The 21234-nt window shown below is 42.4% G+C and overlaps 1 protein-coding gene across 1 annotated transcript; it reads right to left on the minus strand.

The window, feature by feature from the left end:
- Window positions 1-258: 258 nt before the first annotated feature.
- Window positions 259-3274, minus strand: ACTL8 (actin like 8; the record flags this gene model as incomplete). Its single annotated transcript, XM_082659382.1, has 2 exons — window positions 2918-3274; window positions 259-1008 (listed from the first exon to the last, which is right to left on the minus strand). The coding sequence occupies exons 1-2, from the start codon at window positions 3263-3265 to the stop codon at window positions 259-261; spliced, it is 1098 nt and encodes a 365-aa protein (XP_082515508.1). The 5' UTR covers window positions 3266-3274.
- Between the last annotated feature and the right edge of the window lie 17960 nt (window positions 3275-21234).

Below are 21234 nucleotides of genomic sequence, written 5' to 3' on the forward strand. Positions count from 1 at the left end.
AGCATGGAGATGGCAGCTGGCCGCTCCCATCCCAGTGACAGACCACCCCCCTGGAAGGTTTCCAGGGATGACACCCTGTCCTCCCATGGGTTGGATCCCACTCCTGAAACAAGATAAAACCCTAGAACGTAAAAAAAATCCCTCATGACCTTTGAATTCCAAAGCCAGCTAACCCCATCCTGGCCCAGCCCCTTTTGCTGAAATGAATCCACCCATGCCCATCTGATGGGAGCTGGGTTCCGGGAGCCAGCCAGCCCGTCACATCTTGAAACTCTCATCATACTCCTCTCTGGTCATCCACTTAGACTTGTAAGTCGACAGATGAGCCACTACAGACGCTCCCAGCCAGACACTAAAGTTCCTGTTGGAACCCACCCACATGGTGGTCTTGGTGGAGGAGAAATGATCAGCGATCAGCCTGTACAGACGCTTGGTGAAGCCAGGATAGAGGGTGTTGCCCCCGCAGGCCATCAGGTGGGAGACGAGCAGCGGGTGCATGGAGGCGTCGCAGGTCTCGATGGAATCCAGGACGGCCTGGGAGATGCTGGGCCCTTGCAGGTCGAACACCTCAGGGCTGAAGAACATCTCAGGAGCCAGCCGCTGCATGGGGGTCAGCTCCACACGGTTGCCATCCGGGAGCTGATAGGCATTATTCTCATCGGAGCCTCTTGGAAGGCTCTGATAAAAGTCCAGTGACTCCCCCAGATTCTGCGGCACGTAGCACTTGGTCATCTGAGTGGTGGCCACCGTATCCAGCTGAAACAGGTTGTGTCGATTGTAATCTTCCTTAAAAAGGCTCTTGAAGAGATAGGCCGACAGATCCTGGCCTGCAAACTCCAGTATCTTAGCACTGGACCGTAAGGGGCAGCCCAGATGGAAAGGCTGCACGCGGGTCAGGCCGTAGCCTGAATCTACCACCACGCCGGTCAGGAGGCCAGAGGCATACAGGGACATCTCCAGCTGGTCAGCCAGGAAGATGGACGGGACATCCAGTAACTCAAACATAATCTGCAAGAAGGGAGAAGATGGACACTCAGGGTATTTTCCCCAAAGTGTCCCGATCCATTTCTGTTTCCCCCAAGGCCTCACTACACGTCTGCTCACAATGTTGAAGTCGGCACAGACCTGTGTCCTGCAGGGACCAGCTGGCCCCTTGGAGCGTATGCTGGGGGAATAAGGGAAGGGTTCTGGAGGATTAGAAAGAGCCAGATTGGCCCTTGGGAGCTTGCCTGATGATGGCCTTTCAGAGGACCATTTTGGTGGAGGGGTGGGAAGAGACCTCAGCCTGTGAGAAAGGGTGCTGAGATGCCGGGTTATGTGAGCAGTGGGGACACAAGTGGCGGCCATAGTGAAGGGCCAGATTTCCAGCCTGAATGATTTACTTAGAAGAAAGAAGAGATGAGAGAAGATACAAGTGCTGCATCCCCAAGTTTCTGACACTACAGATGCAGAAAGGCTGTAACATCCCATCCTTCTGTAGCCTTTGGCCACTTACCTGTCTTTGCAGGCCCCGGCAGGCCTACCTTCTCCCCTCAGTGGAAGGGACCTCCCTCCACTCCCACGCTCAGAATATTGTCCCCTCACCATCCATTCCCCAAATAGAATAGAAGCCAAGGTCCTCTTTTTCAAACAGAAAATCAAACATGACTCCCCCAACCCCACTTAAAGCCCCCCAGGAGCTGCTTATTCACTCAGAGCAGAGGTTGGGAAGCATTTTCTGTAAACGGCTCAGGATGCCAGATGTAGCAAATAAAAATACAAGATGCCCAATTAAATCTGAATTTCAGGGCTTCCCTGGTGGCGCAGTGGTTGGAGTCCGCCTGCCGATGCAGGGGACGCGGGTTCATGCCCCGGTCCGGGAGGATCCCATGTGCCGCGGAGCGGCTGGGCCCGTGGGCCGTGGCCGCTGGGCCTGCGCGTCTGGAGCCTGTGCTCCGTGGCGGGAGAGGCCACAGCAGTGAGAGGCCCGCGTACTGCAAAAAAAAAAAAGAAAAAAAAAAATCTGAATTTCAGATTGACAACAAGTAACGTTTTAGTATATCCCATGCAATATTTGAGACATACTTACACTAAAACGTTATTTGCTGTTGATCTGAATTTCAAATCTATCATGTATTTTATCTAGCAAATCTACAACAGTAAATATTTTAGGCTTTACAAGCTATAGTCCCTGTACAACTATTTAGCTCTGCTGTTGCAGTGTGAAAACAGCCATAGGCTATATGTAAATGAGTGGGCGTGGCTATGTTCCAAGAAAACTTTCTTTATAAAGACAGATGGTGGGCCAGATTTGGCCCACCGGCTATAGCTTGCCAACCCTTGATTTAGAGTAAGATCCAACCACATCCCATAGCCTACCAGGCCTATGAGGTCCAGCCCCTGTAAACCTCACCTTCCTGTCTCCCTCTTGCCACCCTCCCTAGTTTGCTGAGCTCCAGCCTCACTGGGAGAAATCACCTCCTCAAAGAAGCCCTCCCTGATCACCCTCTTCAAAGGACTCCCCTTCTTCCCTCCAGTCAGTTATCACTCCATTTCATTTTGTTTCCAGAACTGATTACTACCTGAAATTCTTATTTGTTAACTTATTCACGGTCAAGTCTTCTCCCAGAACATAAGCTCTTTGAGGGCCAGAATATAATCTGTGAACATTTATGGAATCCATGAGTATCCAGCGTCCCTCCCACCCCTGGTAACACCCTGTTCACAGAGCATTTTACCTGCTGTGTCTCTTTCTGCCGGAGGAGCCTCTGTGAGCCCCTCTCGTCTAACACAAGTGCCAGGCACACACTAGCTACTCAGTAAGTATTCGTGGGGCGAATTATTTAGAAAGCAGAGTTCCTGATACCCATTCCTGTCTGAACACAAGTGCCAGGCTGTTCCCTGCTCCCTGGTGAGGGCAGCCCTGAGAAGACCTTACCTCCAGGGTCTTCTGACGGTCCGCAGGCTCCTTCAGGGGGAACTCTGTGACCATCACAGGGGAGTTCTCATTCTCCAGCCTGTGTTTCTCTAGGACAAATGACCAGATGTGCTCCACACCCTCCCAGTTGAGGACACGGCCCCGGTGGATGGGGTAGCTAAAGGTGTCGGGACGGCAAAGATCGATGCCTAGGCTCACGCGCCGCCGGGCGTAGCTGGGGCCGGGGTTCTCCCTGCAAGGGATGTAGTTCACGATGCTCGGGAAGACCATCTGGGGCTCATTGAACCCCGAAAAGCCAGCCTTCAGAAAGCCAGAGCCGTGGTCAATGACGATGGTTCTTGCAGCCATGGCAGACGCAGAGGTGGGAGAGGTCTGCTAGATTCAGCTCCTCAAGGATGTATAGCAAAGCAGGGCCACCTGTGGGGGGGAAGGATGGGGGTGATTTGTGAACCCATTCTAGGCCACCATTGGCTTCTCCACCCCAGAATCAAACCTCAGGCTCCCCTGAGCCCGTCCCCCTTTCAAGCCTTTGCACAAGCTGTAAACTGCACCTGGAATGTTCTTCCTATCCCAAACTCCCAGTCATCCAGTAGAGCCCACCTGACAGGCCCCAGCTGGGAAGTCCTGCCAACCTCCCCCCTACTTCCCACCAAGCTTTTCCCTCTGCATTTGGCACACTCGTCTGTACCAGGTGGGCACTTCTGTCCCCAGAGGCCCACTTACAATTTGCAGACTTGCAAGAAGCTTGTCACATAGGAACTACTGGGTGGACTTTGGCTGCCTGACTGAGGACACGTGGAAGACGAACCATCAGCCTCGGGACCACTGCCCTCAACAATAACAGTGTAAGAGCAGGAGTGGCAGGAGTACTCGTGACTATGACAGCGACAGCTATGGCTACCATCTCAGGAGTATACACGCTCTCATCTATCTAGTGCTATGAGGAACACTTGAATTTTAGCTTGAACTGTGCAAAATTATCATGCGTGTCCATCAAAAATGATCAAATATCAGCAATTTCATAGGGTTTGACCTCATAAATGGTCTCATTTCATTTTCATCATGATCTATAAGGAGGATACCATTATTACACTCATGTTATGATAGGGAAACTGAGGCACAGAGAGATTAAAGTTACCTTCCCAGGGCCACACAACTAACAAAAGCAGGGCCAAGGCTTAAAGCCAAACCAGATTCCAAAGACCACACTCTGAACATCAGGCCAGGCTGATGAGAAGATATGGATTTTGAGTATGTGCTGAGCAGCTAACGTTTTATATACAGGAGGCTATAAGCGGGACATCTAATCATGACTGTGGTCAGTTTCCTTATCTGTAAAGTGGGAGGGGAATAATAACCACATGCTGAAAAGGTAGGTGTGGTCACTGCCTGATTTCCAGACTTTATAAAACTACACAGTAGCCAGGACAACGTGGTGTCAGTGAAAGGATAATCACATAGATCCATGGGACAGAGTGGAGAGCCCAGAAATAGATTCACACGAAAAACATCAACCGATCTTGGACAAGGTGTGAAAACAATGACATGGAGGAAGAAGAGTCTTTACAACAAATGGTAGGGAACAACTGCAGATCCACATGCAAAAAAAAATGAATTTTAATCCATACCTCACACTTTGTTAAAAATTATCGCAAAACAGATCATACACTCAAAACTATAAAACTTTAAAACTATAAAACTGTTAAAAGAAAACACAGCAGAAAATCATTGTGATCTCAGATAAGGTAAAGTTTTCTTAGATGTAACATTAATAGCCTGATCCATTAAAAGAACAAACTAAGAAATTGGACTTCATCAAATTTAAGAACTTTTGCTCTTCCAAAGACACTGTTAAGAGAATAAAAAGACAAGCCACAGACTGGGAGAAAATATTTACAAATCATATATCTGATAAAGAACTTGTATCCAAAAAATGTAAAGAGCTCACAAAACTCAACAATAAGAAAATAACCCAATTTCTTAAATGGGTAAAAGGTTTAAACACTTCACAAAAGAAGATACAGGAATGGCAAATATACACATGAAAAGATGCTCAATATAATTAGTCATTAGGAAAATGAAAATTAAAACCACAATGTGAGACCACTGTACACCTGTGAGAATGGCTAAAGTTAAAGGCTGACTATACCAAGTGTTGGCAAGGAGGTGGAGGAACCAGAACCCTCATGTACTGCTGGCGGGAATGGAAAAGGGTACAACCACTTTAGAAGACAGTTTGGCAGCTTCTCAGAAAATTAAATATATACCTACCATACAACCTAATATTTCTACTCCAAGGATTTACCCAGGGGAAACAAAAGCTCACATTTACACAAAAACCACATGCACATGTTTTTAATAGCTTTATTCATAATCACCAAAATCTACAAACAACCTAAATATCTGTCAGCTGGGGAGGGACAGACAAGTTTCCATTCAGTGGAATAATACTCAGCAATAAAAAGGAATAACTGATACACACAATAACATGAATAATTCCCAAACGCATTAAGCTGAGTGAAAAGAAGCCAGACTCAAAAGGCTACGTGCTGTAAGAGTCCATTCATATGACATTCTGGAAAAGGCAAAGCTATAAAGATAGGAAACAAATCAGTGGCTGCCAGCAGCCAGAGGTGGAGAAAGGGACTGACCACGAGGGGCATGACAGCGTTGGGGGCTGATGTTCTATTCTGATTGTGGAGGTGGGTACACAACTGTATGCACTTGTCAAAACACTCACAACCATACAGTAAAAAGAGTGACTTTAAGTAAAAAAATTTTAAGCAAGAAAACCCAGTAGACGTGGGGACAAATGAAAGGTATATGAAATCCCCTTGCAGAATGCAAATTGTCACACACGCAGCAGACCTGGTACCTGGGATGCATGTGGGTGTCTCGTGCAAGAGAGACATCCCAGGAAGCAGTTCATCCCGGAGGCCACATTCCAGGGCTGTCACTCCACCAGCTATTTGCTCTACTTCAGTTTCCGTGCAGCAGTTGCATCTGCCTGTCACTATGGAGCATGACAGTCACTGCCTGGCCCCAGCCAGTAGCTGCCCACTGTCACCAACCTTGGGGCAGTGATTAGGCTTCACTGCCTTGAATTAGCTCTGACAATAGATGAGGGAGAGCAAAAAGGAGGAAAAAGATGGAGCCGAGCCACCAGTCTCCTCCCTCGCCTGCTGGCAGGCTGAATGATGGACCCAGGGTAATGGAGAAACAGGCACCTGGATGACATTCTGGGAAGTGGGCTGTGCCACTGACCTCTCTGCAACTCAAGAGCTAGGGGACTGACAAATGCTTCCTCGGCCCTGGCGTTTGGAATTGCAGGAGATGCTGGCAGGGTGATGTCCACTGTGACTGTCAACGTTCACTGAGGGGGCTCGAGGCTGGTGGCCCAGCTGCCCTGGCCTGGGAACTGGAGGGTGGGGAGCAAGGGGCCGTCCCTCCCCTGGACCATGACTGTAGGAAGAAAGTTTGTATGGCTCCAAGGAGCCTGCCCCAAGGACAGAGATAAAATCTACATATTCAAAAGCATTTTACTGAGTCACCTATTGTACAAACCCCTACTGAGCACTGTGTACCCAAAATCATTCTAGACTGACATGGTTCCTGCCCTCCTAGAGCTTACACTCTACTGAGAAAGACTGTCAGTAAGCACCTGATCAAATGTATCATGCCAGGGGGGATTAATGCAATGAAGAAAAAGAAAATCTGGTAAAAGCAACAGGGAGTATAAGGGGCACAGAGGCTTGGTGTTATTCTAAATAGGGCACTCAGAAAAGGCCTCTTTATAGGGTGACATTTGAGCAGAGAACTGAATTCCGTGAGAGAACAAGTCATGTGATTACGTGGAAAAGCATTCCAAGCCAAAGGAACAGTAAGTGCAAAGGCCCTGAGGAAGAAACTGCTAGCTGTGACCTAGGAACATCCTGGAGGCCAATATAGGGGGGACATGGTGGGACAGGGGAAGGGTGTTGAAGATCTTGGATGGGACTTTCAGGCCTTTGTACTGTGCTTAGAGATGTGAGAAACCACTAAGGGTTTGAACAGAGGAATGACGTGATCTGACCTGAGTTGTGAAAGGACCGTTTGGGCTGATGTGAAGGACAGATTGTAGAGGGCAAGAGGAGGAGCAAGAGGGGAAAGGACATGAAATATAACGGTGGCCTGCACTAAGGTGGGAGCTGCCAAGAAGGTAAGAAGTGGTCAGATTCTGGATATATTTAAGAAAGACTGGTACAGTGGAGTGCAAGACAAGATGAGGAATGAAGGAAGATGCCGAGATTTCTACTCTGAAAAGCCAGAAGAATAACATATCCATTTACTAAGATGGAGACTATGGAAGGAACAGGTTTGGGGTAGGGAGGAAATCAGGAATTTTATTTTGGACATGATAGAAGTTTGAAATGCCTACTAGACACACATGAAGATGTCTGAAGGCAGAGTTTACAGATGCCTGAGATGGAGCTATAATTGGGAATCAGTGAATGGGTGGAACTGCAAATTATGGGGATGGATAAGACCATGAATGGACTCAGTGTAGAGAAAGGCTGGTGCTCGAAGGGACTCTAAGGTCTGGAGGCTGGGCCTTGGGAGGGACCAGCAAAGAGGATGAGAAGCAGTGGCCATGGAGGTAGCAGGGAACCAAGAGGGAGTCATGTCTCGGAGGCCAGGCAGAGAAAGTATTTCAAGAAGAGAAGAATTGAATGTGCTGAGAAATTAAGATGAAGACAGAGAAACACCCACTGGATTAAGCAACACAGAAGCCATCAGGCAAGAGAGTTTCATTGGAATGGTGAGGAGAAAAGTTTGAGGAGTAGGAAAGAGAGATTCTACAAAACTGGCCCTGCTCTGCACCGTACAAAATGAAAAATGTTAAGGAACTGTTTGGAATTAAAGGACATGGCCACCAACACAGTGCACGTTTTCTGATCCTGGATCAATCCAAAACGAATTCCCATAGCATTATTACACATTTCTGGTAAAGTCAAGATAGAGTAAGTTCACTACAGCCTCTCTATCACAGAAGATAACTAACAAGTTCAGACAAAATACAAAAAGCAATTACCTGGGGACTCTGAAAAGCAAGAGAAAAACAAAACAGGCAGACTGAAGAGTCAAAACTTAGAGAAGCAACCCACATAGGGGTGAAGTTGTTTGTTCTGTTTTCCCCTTTTCTCTTGCAGCATTGACCAGAGGCAGGTTCCCAAGACAGCCTCAGGAGTGGGTGACTGGCAGATAAGACTAAGACAAAAACCTGCCTTTCTGGCCATCAGATCAGGACAGGGGGCCTTTGCAAGTCAAAGAGGATGGAGAGAAGAGAGTCAGAGAAAGGGTTCCCCTAGCTCTGTGTGGGAACTTGCGGAAGTCCCAGGCTCCTCTGTGCGTGTGGGGATAGACCCACAGCCGCATAGCAAAGGCCTTAGGGGCTGAACTGATGTTGGGACAACCACCCACAGAGGAAGAAGACAGAATTACTGTCTGAACCCAACTGGACTGACTGAATGCTAAAACATAAGACAAAAACAAATGTTCTCCACAGGATTTTAACAGAACACAGAGCTTCACAACATAATATTCAAAATATCCAGGACAGACACCAAAACTATTTAACATACAAAGAATCAGGGAAATGTAACTAATTCTCAAGGGAAAAGATCAAGTGCCAACTCTGAGATGACCCAGATGCTAAAATTATAAAGGTATTAAAGCAGCTATTATAACTATGCCCATGATGTAAAGGTAGACATGCTTGAAACGAATGGGAAAATAAGTGTTTTAAGAGGGAAACAAACTATAAAAATAACCAAATGGGAATTTGAGAAGAGATGTATATATAATATCTACATTTTTTAAAAATCCTGTTCAATAGTAGAATGGAGATGGCAAAGGAATGCTTAAGAGAAGATATCAATAGAAATTATCCAATCTAAAAAAATAACCTGTGGGACAGGTGGGACAATATAAAAAAGGTCTCATATTCATGTCATTAAAACCCAAGAAGGAAAGAAGAAAGTTTGGCACAATAAAAGTACTTGAAGAAACAACGACTAAAATTTTCCAAACATTGGTGAAAGACATAAATCTACATATTCAGGAAACTTTGTACATCCCAAAGAAAATAAAAGTTTTAAAATGCACAAACACATCATAGTCAATTGCTGAACACCAAAGATTTTTTTTTTTTTTATGGAGAACAGTATGGAGGGTCCTTAAAAAATAAAAATAGAATTACCATATGATCCAGCAATCCCACTACTGGGCATATACCCTGAGAAAACTATAATTCAAAGAATTTTTTTTTAACCTTGAAAACATCTAGAGAAAAATAAAAACATTATAGACAGCAGAACAACAATTAGAATGACTGCTGATTTCTCATCAGAAAACATGTAGGCCAGAAGACAACGGAACATCTTTAAAGTGCTGAAAGAAAAGACTGCCAACCCAGAATTCTATACGCAAGACAAAATCCTTCAGGAATGAAGACAAAATAAGACATTCTTAGAGGAAGTAAAACTAAGAAAATTAATCACCAGTAGAACTCCTTTAAAAGAAATGCTAATGAAAGTTCTTCAGGTTGAAGGAAAATGATACCAGAATCTGTAATTCTGAGAATGAAAAAAGCGCAACAGACATGGTAAATATCTGGGTTATTATAAAAGGATATTTTTCTCTTCTTAAAATATGTATGGTCATTGAAAGCAAAAAATATACATAAAACAATGTCTAATGAGTTTTCCAATGGATGTAGATGCAATACATATAATTATGAAAAAGGAGGTAGGGTAAGGGGATCTACATGGTTACAAGATCTACGTGTTATTTGAAGTGTAAATACTGACTCTAATTACACTTGTAGGTTAAGTAGGTATATGATAATCCCAAGAGCAACCAATAAAAAATATAATACAAAGAGATAAAGCCAAACACCCAATAGATAAATTAAAATGGAATACTAAAAATATTCAAATAATGTAAAACATTGCAGGAAAGATGGAACAGAGACACAAAAGAACAGAGTGGAGAGGGGGAGACAAAAATTGTAGACCATGTCAATAATTACGTTGAAATAAAATGTCCCAAGACACATCAATTGACAGATTGTCCGATTGGAACAGCAACAATAAAAAGACCTAATTATAGGCTGTCTACAAGAAACCTACTTTAAATAAAATAATAAACATCAGTTAAAAGTAAAAATAAGAGGATGGAAAAGATACACCAAGTAAAAATGAATCAAATCTAAGCTGGAGTAGCTATCTTAATATCAAACAAAGTAGACTTCAGAACAAAGAATATTATCAGGAATAAAGATAAGACACTGCATACTGATAAAAGGGTCAATTCACCAAAAGGACATAACAATCCTAAACACATATGCATCTAACAACAGATGTTCAAAACTCTTCTTTCAGCAAAAACTGGAAGATGTACAAAGAAAAATAGAAAAACCCACCATTCAACTTGTAGGCTTCCATTCATTTTTCAGTAATTGGCAGAAAAAGTAGACAAGTCAAGTTAGTTGCTCAGAAATTCCCTAGCTTTGCCAATTTTCTAGCTGATACTCATAGAGCATCCTTTCAAACAACAGTAGAATACGCATTCTTTTCTAAAACACACGAAACACTCACAAAGACAAGCCACATTATAAGCTATAAAACAAACCTTGACAAATATAGAAGAACTGAAATCGTATAAAGCATGTTCTCTGATCATAAAGGAATTAAACTAGAAATCAAAAGCAGAATGATACCTGGAAAATCCCCCAAATATTTGGAAATTAAACAAGTGTAAATGGTTCATGGGTCAAAGAAAAAAGTCAGAAAATATTTTGAACTAAATGAAAATTTAAAGTAGAATCTATAAAAATTTGTGAGATCAGCTAAAACAGTACTCAGAGGGAATTTATAGCATTCAATGTTTGTATTTGAAAAAGAAAAACATGTTTCAAGTCAATAATCTAAGCTTCCACTTTTAGAAACTAGAAAAAGAAGGATGTATTAAACTCAAAAGCAAGCTGTGGATGGAAATAATAAAGAACAAAATCATTGAAACTGAAAATAGGAAACCAATAGAGAAGAGTCAATAAAACCATAAGCTGGCTCTTTGAAAAGATTAGTAAATTGATAAACCTCTAGCCAGACTAAGAAAAAAAGAGATAAGACACAAAGGATAGATATCAGGAATGAAGTGACATTACTCTGACACTACAGACATGAAAAGAATAAAAAGAAAGTATCGTGAACAACTTTGTGACTATCAATTTGACAATATAGGTGAAAAGAACAAATTCCTTCGAAGACATAATCGACCCAGGTTCACTCAAGAAGAAGTATATAACCTGAATAGCTCTATAACTATTAAAAAGATTGGATTTTTAGTTTAAAACCTCCCAACAGAGAAAACTCCAGACCAAATGGCTTCACTGGTAAATTCTACCAAAAATTTAAGGAAAAAATGATTCTAACTGTATCCAATATCTTCCAGAAAGCCCGAAGAGGAGGGACCACATCCCATGAGGGCAGCATTACCTTGATGCCAAAATCAAAGATACTACAAAAAAAGGAAAAAAAACCCTCTGATGAACATAGATATAAAAAAATCTGAATAAAACATCAGCAAACCCAGCAATATACAGAAAGAATAATACTCATCAACTAAATGGGGCTTATCTCAGAAATGTAAGGCTGGTTCAACATTTTTAAAACAATGTAATTCTTTTATATATATATATATATATATATATATATATATACATTTTATTTATTTTTGGCTGTGTTGGGTCTTCATTGCTGCTCACAGGCTTTCTCTAGTTGCGGTGAGCGGGGGGCTACTCTTCATTGCAGTGCATGGGCTTCTCGTTGCGGTGGCTTCTCTTGTTGCAGAGCACAGGTCCTAGGTGCGTAGGCTTCAGTAGTTGTGGCACGCAGGCCCAGCAGTTGTGGCTCACGGGCTCTAGAGCGCAGGCTCAGTAGCTGTGGCGCACGGGCTTAGTTGCTCTGTGGCATGTGGGCTCTTCCTGGACCAGGGCTCAAACCCATGTCCCCTGCATTGGCAGGCAGATTCTTAACCACTGTGCCACCAGAGAAGCCCAAATCAGTGTAATTCAATCTACCAACAGACGAAAGAAGAAAGAAAGCATGACCATCTCAGTAGATACAAAAAAAAAAAAAGCATTGGATAAAATCCAACATGCATTTATAATAAAAACTCTCAACAGCTAGGAAGAAAAGGGAATCTTAACTTAATAAAGGGTACCTACAAAAAAAGCTACAGATTATATCATACTTAATGGTGAAGGACTGAAAGCTTTCCCCCTAAGATCAGGAATAAGGCAAGGAGGTCTGACCCCATGTTGTTCAAGGGTCAACTGTATTTGCAAATCACATTTCTGATATAGGACTTGTATCCAGAATATATAAAGAACTATCAAAGATCAATAATAAGAAAACAAATGAAGGTGGTTCAAGATGGTGGTGTAAGGAAGATCCTGAACTCACCTTCCCCCACTGGACACACCAAGTCTACAGCTACATATGGAACAATTCCCTCTGAAAACCAGCTCAACTGCTCCTCCAAAACAAAGAATAAAAGGGCCACACTGAGATGGGTAGGAGAGGCAGAGACACTGTCTCATCAAAAACCCCACCCCCGAAGGGTAAGCTGGGACAAAGTGAGAGAGTGGCATGGACATATATACACTACCAAATGTAAGGTAGATAGCTAGTGGGAAGCAGCTGCATAGCACAGGGAGATAAGCTTGGTGCTTTGTGTCCACCTAGAGGGATGGGATAGGGAGGGTGGGAGGGAGAGGCAAGTGGGAGGAGATATGGGGACATATGTATATGTATAGCTGATTCACTTTGTGATACAGCAGACACTAACACACCACTGTAAAGCAATTATACTCCAATAAAGATGTTTAAAAAATTTTTTTAAAGAAAAAAACAATACAATTATCATACATTAAAGCAGGAAATATTCTGAGTATTCTAAAAATAAAAATAAAAAAACCCACCCCAGCACAGCAACCCACAACTCGGGGGACCTCACAAATATGGAGCTTCTCTCTGGGAACAGAGGAGATTGTGTCTCATATCAGGCACCCCAACCCTTGGGATCTGCACTGGAGACAGAAGACCCCAACACATCTGGCTTTGAATACCAACAGAATTTACATCAAAAGACTCACAGGAGGGCTTCCCTTGTGGCGCCGTGGTTAAGAATCCACCTACCAGTGCAGGGGACCTGGGTTCGAGTCCTGGGCCGGGAATATCCCACATGCTGTTGAGCAACAAAGCCCGTGTGCCACAACTACTGAGCCTGCGCTCTAGAGCCTGTGAGCCACAACTACTGAGCCTGCATGCCACAACTACTGAAGCCCATGTGCCTAGAGCCCATGCTCCACAACAAGAGAAGCCACTGCAGTGAGAAGCCTGCGCACCGCAACGAAGAGTAGCCCCCATGTGTTGCAACTAGAGAAAGCCCACGCGCAGCAGCGAGGACCCAATGCAGCCAAAAATTAATTAATTAATTAATTAGGAAAAAAAAAGACTCACAGGACTGATGGCAGGGAATAGAGACTCCACTCTTAAAAGGCTTGTGTGCAAACTCACGTGCCCCAGGACCCAGTGCAAAAGCAGCAGTTTGAAAAGTGCCTGGACCATATGTGAAGAAAATTGATTGGTTAACTTTAAAGCATCTGCTGCAGGGGAAAGGCCCTTTGGGGACTCTCTCCAGGGATGGAGACACTGGTGAGCATTATATTTGCACTCTCCCTCTATCTTGCTAGAACCAGTGGGTATGCTCCGCCTCCACGCTCTCCCACTGCCCTGCTAAAGCCAGCAGGTGTGCCCCAGCCTCACACTCTCCCTTGGCCCTGCCAAAGCTGGCCAACACACTTAGCCCCCAGAGGGTACTCCCCCCGAGCACCTGTCTCTGGTGTCCGGGGGGGCTCGCATTTCTGGGCCCCATGAGTCTGAAACAATCAGAGAGACATTTCTTGGTAAGCTACCCCCTACAGGGCACTGCACAGACTTCAGACTGAAACACCCCCCCAGACTTCCTGTGAAAAAGGCCTGGAGCTTAAGCCTGAGGGGCAGGCTTCAGGTTCACCACCGTCTAGAGGCTTTGGATGTGCCTTTAGAGAAGCAGGCTGGGGGACACCATCTTTGTGCTCTCCCTTGACTTCACTATGGCTCACTGGTACCTCCCAGAAAGGAGCTCATACGCTTTTCTGCAGCCCTGATTTTTGCAATGTCACCAAGGAGTCACATCCAGATTGCCTGGTCAGGAGGCCTGCAGGGCGTGTGACTGGGGCCCCACAGGACTGCATATATCTGCATGCTTTAAAAGCTGCTGCCTGAGGGTCTAGCTTCCAATCAGCCTGGAACTAAGTGCTGACCTAGATCCCTCCCTCTGCGACACACAAGTCTTGGTATACCCTCAACAACTGGGACCCATGAAGGAAAAAACAGGCTGCTTACACAATCACAAAAGTTCAAGAGACAACCAACAACTAGGGCAAGGTTGAACAATAAGGTTCATCTCCTACACAAGGCCACTCCTTCAGACTGGGAGAGAGAGCTGTTTCGCCTAATATAGAGATAAACACAGAGTCAAGCAAAATGAGAAAACAGAAGAATATGTTCCAAACAAAAGAACAAGATAAACCGGGGGGGGGGGTGTGTGTGTGTGGCTGGGGTGAGGAAGAAACCCGTTAATGAAACAGAGATAAGTAGTTTACCTACTAGAGTTCAAAGTAATGGTTATAAAGATGCTTACAGAACTTGAGATGTGAATAGATAAATACAGTGAGAACTTCAACAAAGAGATAGAAACTATAAGGAAGTATCAAACAGAAGTCACAGAGCTGAAGAACACATAACCGATCTGTAGAATATACCAGCACGGTTTAGTAGCAGACCAGATGCACAGAAGAAAGGATGAGTAACAGAAGAAAGGATGAGTATCAGAAGACAGTGCAGTGGGACTCACCCAAACAGAGCAGCGAAAAGAGAGAAGAATTTTTAAAGGTGAGGGCAGCTTAAGTGACCTATGGGACCACATCAAGCAGAATAACATTTGCATTACAGGGGTTCCAGAAAAAGAAGAGATCGAAAAAAGGGGCTGAAAACAGACATCCAGATCCAGGAATCTCAGAGAGTTCCAAACAAGATGAACCCAAAAAGACCCACACCAAGGCACGTTACAATGAAAATTGTCAAAAGTTAAAGACAAAGAGAGAATCTTAAAAGCAGCAAGAGAAAAGCAATTTGTTAGTGTATAAGAGAACCCCCATAAAAGTATCAGCAGATTTCTAAGCAGAAACTTTGCAGGTCAGAATGGAGTGGCATGATATATTCAAAGTGCTGAAAGAAAAATACTTCCAACCAAGAATACTGTACTCAGCAAGGTTATCATTCAGAATTGAAGGTGATAAAAGAGTTTTACAGACAAGCAAAAGCTAAATGAGTTCATCACCACTAAACCAGATTTACAAGAAATGTTAAAGGAACTTTTTTTTCCCTCTTATTTATTTATTTAATCTTTATTGGAGTATAATTGCTTTACAATGGTGTTAGTTTCTGCTTTATAACAAAGTGAATCAGTTATACATACACATATGTTCCCACATCTCTTCCCTCTTGCACCTCCCTCACTCCCACCCTCCCTATCCCACCCCTCCAGGCGGTCACAAAGCACCGAGCTGATCTCCCTGTGCTATGCGGCTGCTTCCCACTGAGCTGATCCCCCTGTGCTATGCGGCTGCTTCCCACTAGCTATCTACCGTACGTTTGGTAGTGTATATATGTCCATGCCTCTCTCTCGCTTTGTCACAGCTTACCCTTCCCCCTCCCCGTGTCCTCAAGTCCATTCTCTAGTAGGTCTGTGCCTTTATTCCTGTCTTACCCCAAGGTTCTTCATGACATTTTTTTTCTTAAATTCTATATGCATGTGTTAGCATACGGTATTTGTCTCTCTCTTTCTGACTTACTTCACTCTGTATGACAGACTCTAGGTCTATCCACCTCATTACAAATAGCTCAATTTCATTTCTTTTTATGGCTGAGTAATATTCCAATGTATATATGTGCCACATCTTCTTTATCCATTCATCCGATGATGGGCACTTAGGTTGCTTCCATGTCCTGGCTATTGTAAATAGAGCTGCAGTGAACATTTTGGTACATGGCTCTTTTTGAATTATGGTTTTCTCAGGGTATATGCCCAGTAGTGGGATTGCTGGGTCATATGGTAGTTCTATTTGTAGTTTTTTAAGGAACCTCCATACTGTTCTCCACAGTGGCTGTATCAATTTACATTCCCACCAACAGTGCAAGAGGTTTCCACACCCTCTCCAGCATTTATTGTTTCTAGATTTTGTGATAATTGCCATTCTGACTGGTGTGAGATGCTAACTCATTGTAGTTTTGATTTGCATTTCTCTAATGATTAATGATGTTGAGCATTCTTTCATGTGTTTGTTGGCAGTCTGTATATCTTCTTTGGAGAAATGTCTATTTAGGTCTTCTGCCCATTTTTGGATTGGGTTGTTTGTTTTTTTGTTATTGAGCTGCACGAGCTGCTTATAAATTTTGCAGATTAATCCTTTGTCAGTTGCTTCACTTGCAAATATTTTCTCCCATTCTGAGGGTTGTCTTTTGGTCTTGTTTATGGTTTCCTTTGCTGTGCAAAAGCTTTGCAGTTTCATTAGGTCCCATTTGTTTATTTTTGTTTTTATTTCCATTGCTCTAGGAGGTGGGTCAAAAAGGATCTTGCTGTGATTTATGTCACAGAGTGTTCTGCCTATGTTTTCCTCTAAGAGTTTGATAGTTTCTGGCCTTACATTTAGGTCTTTAATCCATTTTGAGCTTAGTTTTGTGTATGGTGTTAGGGAGTGTTCTAATCTCATACTTTTACATGTACCTGTCCAGTTTTCCCAGCACCACTTATTGAAGAGGCTGTCTTTTCTCCACTGTACATTCCTGCCTCCTTTATCAAACATAAGGTGACCATATGTGCATGGGTTTATCTCTGGGCTTTCTATCCTGTTCCATTGATCTACCTTTCTGTTTTTGTGCCAAGTACCATACTTGATTACTGTCGCTTTGTAGTATAGTCTGAAGTCAGGGAGCCTGGTTCCTCCGGCTCCATTTTTCATTGTCAAGACTGCTTTGGCTATTCGGGGTCTTCTGTGTTTCCATACAAATTGTGCAATTTTTTGTTCTAGTTCTGTGAAAAATGCCATTGGTAGTTTGATAGGGATTGCACTGAATCTGTAGATTGCTTTGGGTAGTAGAGTCATTTTCACCATGTTGATTCTTCCAATCCAGGAACATGGTATATCTCTCCATCTATTTGTATCATCTTTAATTTCTTTCATCAGTGTCTGATAATTTTCTGCATACAGGTCTTTTGTCTCCTTAGGTAGGTTTATTCCTAGATATTTTATTCTTTTTGTTGCAATGGTAAATGGGAGTGTTTTCTTGATTTCACTTTCAGATTTTTCATCATTAGTGTATACGAATGCCAGAGATTTCTGTGCATTAATTTTGTATCCTGCTACTTTACCAAATTCATTGATTAGCTCTAGTAGTTTTCTGGTAGCATCTTTAAGATTCTCTATGTATAGTATCATGTCATCTGCAAACAGTGACAGCTTTACTTCTTCTTTTCCAATTTGGATTCCTTTTATTTCCTTTTCTTCTCTGATTGCTGTGGCTAAAACTTCCAAATCTATGTTGAATAAGAGTGGTGAGAGTGGGCACCCTTGTCTTGTTCCTGATCTTAGCAGAAATGCTTTCAGTTTTTCACCATTGAGGATGATGTTGGCTGTGGGCTTGTCATATATGGCCTTTATTATGTTGAGGAAAGTTCCCTCTATGCCTGCTTTCTGCAGGGTTTTTATCATAAATGGGTGTTGAATTTTGTCGAAAGCTTTCTCTGCGTCTATTGAGATGATCATATGGTTTTTCTCCTTCAATTTGTTAATATGATTTATCACATTGATTGATTTGCGTACATTGAAGAATCCGTGCATTCCTGGAATAAACCCCACTTGATCATGGTGTATGATCCTTTTAATGTGCTGTTGGATTCTGTTTGCTAGTATTTTGTTGAGGATTTTTGCACCTATGTTCATCAGTGATATTGGCCTGTAGTTTTCTTTCTTTGCGACATCCTTGTCTGGTTTTGGTATCAGGGTGATGGTGGCCTCGTAGAATGAGTTTGGGAGTGTTCCTCCCTCTGCTATATTTTGGAAGAGTTTGAGAAGGATAGGTACTACCTCTTCTCTAAATGTTTGATAGAATTCGCATCTGGCCCTGGGCTTTTGTTTGTTGGAAGATTTTTAATCACAGTCTCAATTTCAGTGCTTGTTATTGGTCTGTTTATATTTTCTATTTCTTCCTGGTGCAGTCTCTGAAAGTTGTGCTTTTCTAAGAATTTGTCCATTTCTTCCAGGTTGTCCATTTTATTGGCATATAGTTGACTGTAGTAATCTCTCATGATCCTTTGTATTTCTGTAGTGTCAGTTGTTACTTCTCCTTTTTCATTTCTAATTGTATTGATTAGAGTCTTCTCCCTTTTTTTCTTGATGAGTCTGGCTAATGGTTTATCAATTTTGTTTATCTTCTCAAAGAACCAGCTTTTAGTTTTATTGATCTTTGCTATCGTTTCCTTCATTTCTTTTTCATTTATTTCTGATCTGATTTTTAGGATTTCTTTCCTTCTGCTAACTTTGAGGTTTTTTTGCCCTTCTTTCTCTAATTGCTTTAGGTGCAAGGTTAGGTTGTTTATTCGAGATGTTTCCTGTTTCTTAAGGTAGGATTGTATTGCTATAAACTTCCCTCTTAGAACTGCTTTTGCTGCATCCCATAGATTTTGGGTCATCGTGTCTCCACTGTCATTTGTTTCTAGGTATTTTTTTATTTCCTCTTGATTTCTTCAGTGATCACTTCATTATTAAGTAGTGTATTGTTTAGCCTCCATGTGTTTGTATTTTTTACAGATCTTTTCCTGTAATTGATATCTAGTCTCATAGTGTTGTGGTCGGAAAAGATACTTGATACAATTTCAATTTTCTTAAATTTACCAAGGCTTGATTTGTGACCCAAGATATGATCTATCCTGGAGAATGTTCCATGAGCACTTGAGAAAAATGTGTATTCTATTGTTTTTGGATGGAATGTCCTATAAATGTCAATTAAGTCCATCTTGTTTAATGTATCATTTAAAGCTTGTGTTTCCTTATTTATTTTCATTTTGGATGATCTGTCCATTGGTGAAAGTGGGGTGTTAAAGTCCCCTACTATGAATGTGTTACTGTCGATTACCCCTTTTATGGCTGTTAGTATTTGCCTTATGTATGGAGGTGCTCCTATGTTGGGTGGATAAATATTTACAATTGTTATATCTTCTTCTTGGATCGATCCCTTGATCATTATGTAGTGTCCTTCTTTGTCTCTTCTAATATTCTTTATTTTAAAGTCTATTTTGTCTGATATGACAATTGCTACTCCAGCTTTCTTTTGGTTTCCATTTGCATGAAATATCTTTTTCCATCCCCTTACTTTCAGTCTGTACGTGTCTCTAGGTCTAAAGTGGGTCTCTTGTAGACAGCAAATATATGGGTCTTGTTTTTGTATCCATTCAGCCAATCTGTGTCTTTTGGTGGAAGTATTTAGTCCATTTACATTTAAGGTAATTATCGATATGTATGTTCCTATTCCCATTTTCTTAATTGTTTTGGGTTTGTTATTATAGGTCTTTTCCTTCTTTTATGTTTCTTGCCTAGAGAAGTTCCTTTAGCAGTTGTTGTAGAGCTGGTTTGGTGGTGCTGAACTCTCTCAGCTTTTGCTTGTCTGTAAAGGTTTTAATTTCTCCATCAAATCTGAAAGAGATCCTTGCTGGGTAGAATAATCTTGGTTGCAGGTTTTTCTCCTTCATAACTTTAAATATGTCCTGCCAGTCCCTTCTGGCTTGCAGAGTTTCTGCTGAAAGATCAGCGGTTAACCTTATGGGGATTCCCTTGTGTGTTATTTGTTGTTTTTCCCTTGCTGCTTTTAATATGTTTTCGTTGTATTTAATTTTTGACAGTTTGATTAATATGTGTCTTGGCGTACTTCTCCTTGGGTTTATCCTGTATGGGACTCTCTGTGCTTCCTGGACTTGATTGACTATTTCCTTTCCCATAATAGGGAAGTTTTCAACTATAATCTCTTCAAATATTTCCTCAGTCCCTTTCTTTTTCTCTTCTTCTTCTGGAACCCCTATAATTCGAATGTTGGTACGTTTAATGTTGTCCCAGTCTCTGAGACTGTCCTCAGTTCTTTTCATTCTTTTTTCTTTATTCTGCTCTGCAGTAGTTATTTCCACTATTTTATCTTCCAGGTCACTTATCCGTTCTTCTGCCTCAGTTATTCTGCTATTGATCACATCTAGAGTATTTTTAATTGCATTTATTGTGTTGTTCATTGTTGTTTGTTTCATCTTTAGTTCTTCTAGGTCCTTGTTAAATGTTTCTTGCATTTTCTCTATTCTATTTCCAAGATTTTGGATCATCTTTACTATCATTATTCTGAATTCTTTTTCAGGTAGACTGCCTATTTCCTCTTCATTTGTTTGGTCTGCTGGTTTTTCCCTTGCTCCTTCATCTGCTGTGTGTTTTTCTGTCTTCTCATTTTGCTTATCTTACTGTGTTTGGGGTCTCCCTTTTGCAGGCTGCAGGTTCTTAGTTCCCATTGTTTTTGGTGTCTGTCCCCAGTGGCTAAGTTTGGTTCAGTGGGTTGTGTAGGCTTCCTGGTGGAGGGGACTAGTGCCTGTGTTCTGGTGGATGAGGCTGGATCTTGTCTTTCCGGTGGGCAGGTCCACGTCTGGTGGTGTGTTTTGGGGTGTCTGTGGACTTATTATGATTTTAGGCAGCCTCTCTGCTAATGGGCAGGGTTGTGTTCCTGTCTTGCTAGTTGTTTGGCATAGGATGTCCAGCACTGTAGCTTGCTGGTGTTGACATCGAGATCTCTGGGAGATTTTCGCCATTTGATATTATGTGGAGCTGGGAAGTCTCTTGTGGACCAGTGTCCTGAAGTTGGCTCTCCCACCTCAGAGGCACAGCATTGACTCCTGGCTGCAGTACCAAGAGCCTTTCATCCACACGGCTCAGAATAAAAGGGAGAAAAAGTATAAAGAAAGAATTAGTAGAAGTAGAAAGAAAGAAAGAAAGGAGGGAGGGAGGGAGGAAGGAAGGAAGGAGGGAGGGAAGGAAGGAAAAAAAGAAAGAAAGAAGATAAAGTAAAATAAAATAAAGTAAG

The sequence above is a fragment of the Grampus griseus genome (assembly GCF_964374135.1).
Source record: "Grampus griseus genome assembly, chromosome: 1".
In the NCBI taxonomy this organism is placed as follows: domain Eukaryota; kingdom Metazoa; phylum Chordata; class Mammalia; order Artiodactyla; family Delphinidae; genus Grampus; species Grampus griseus.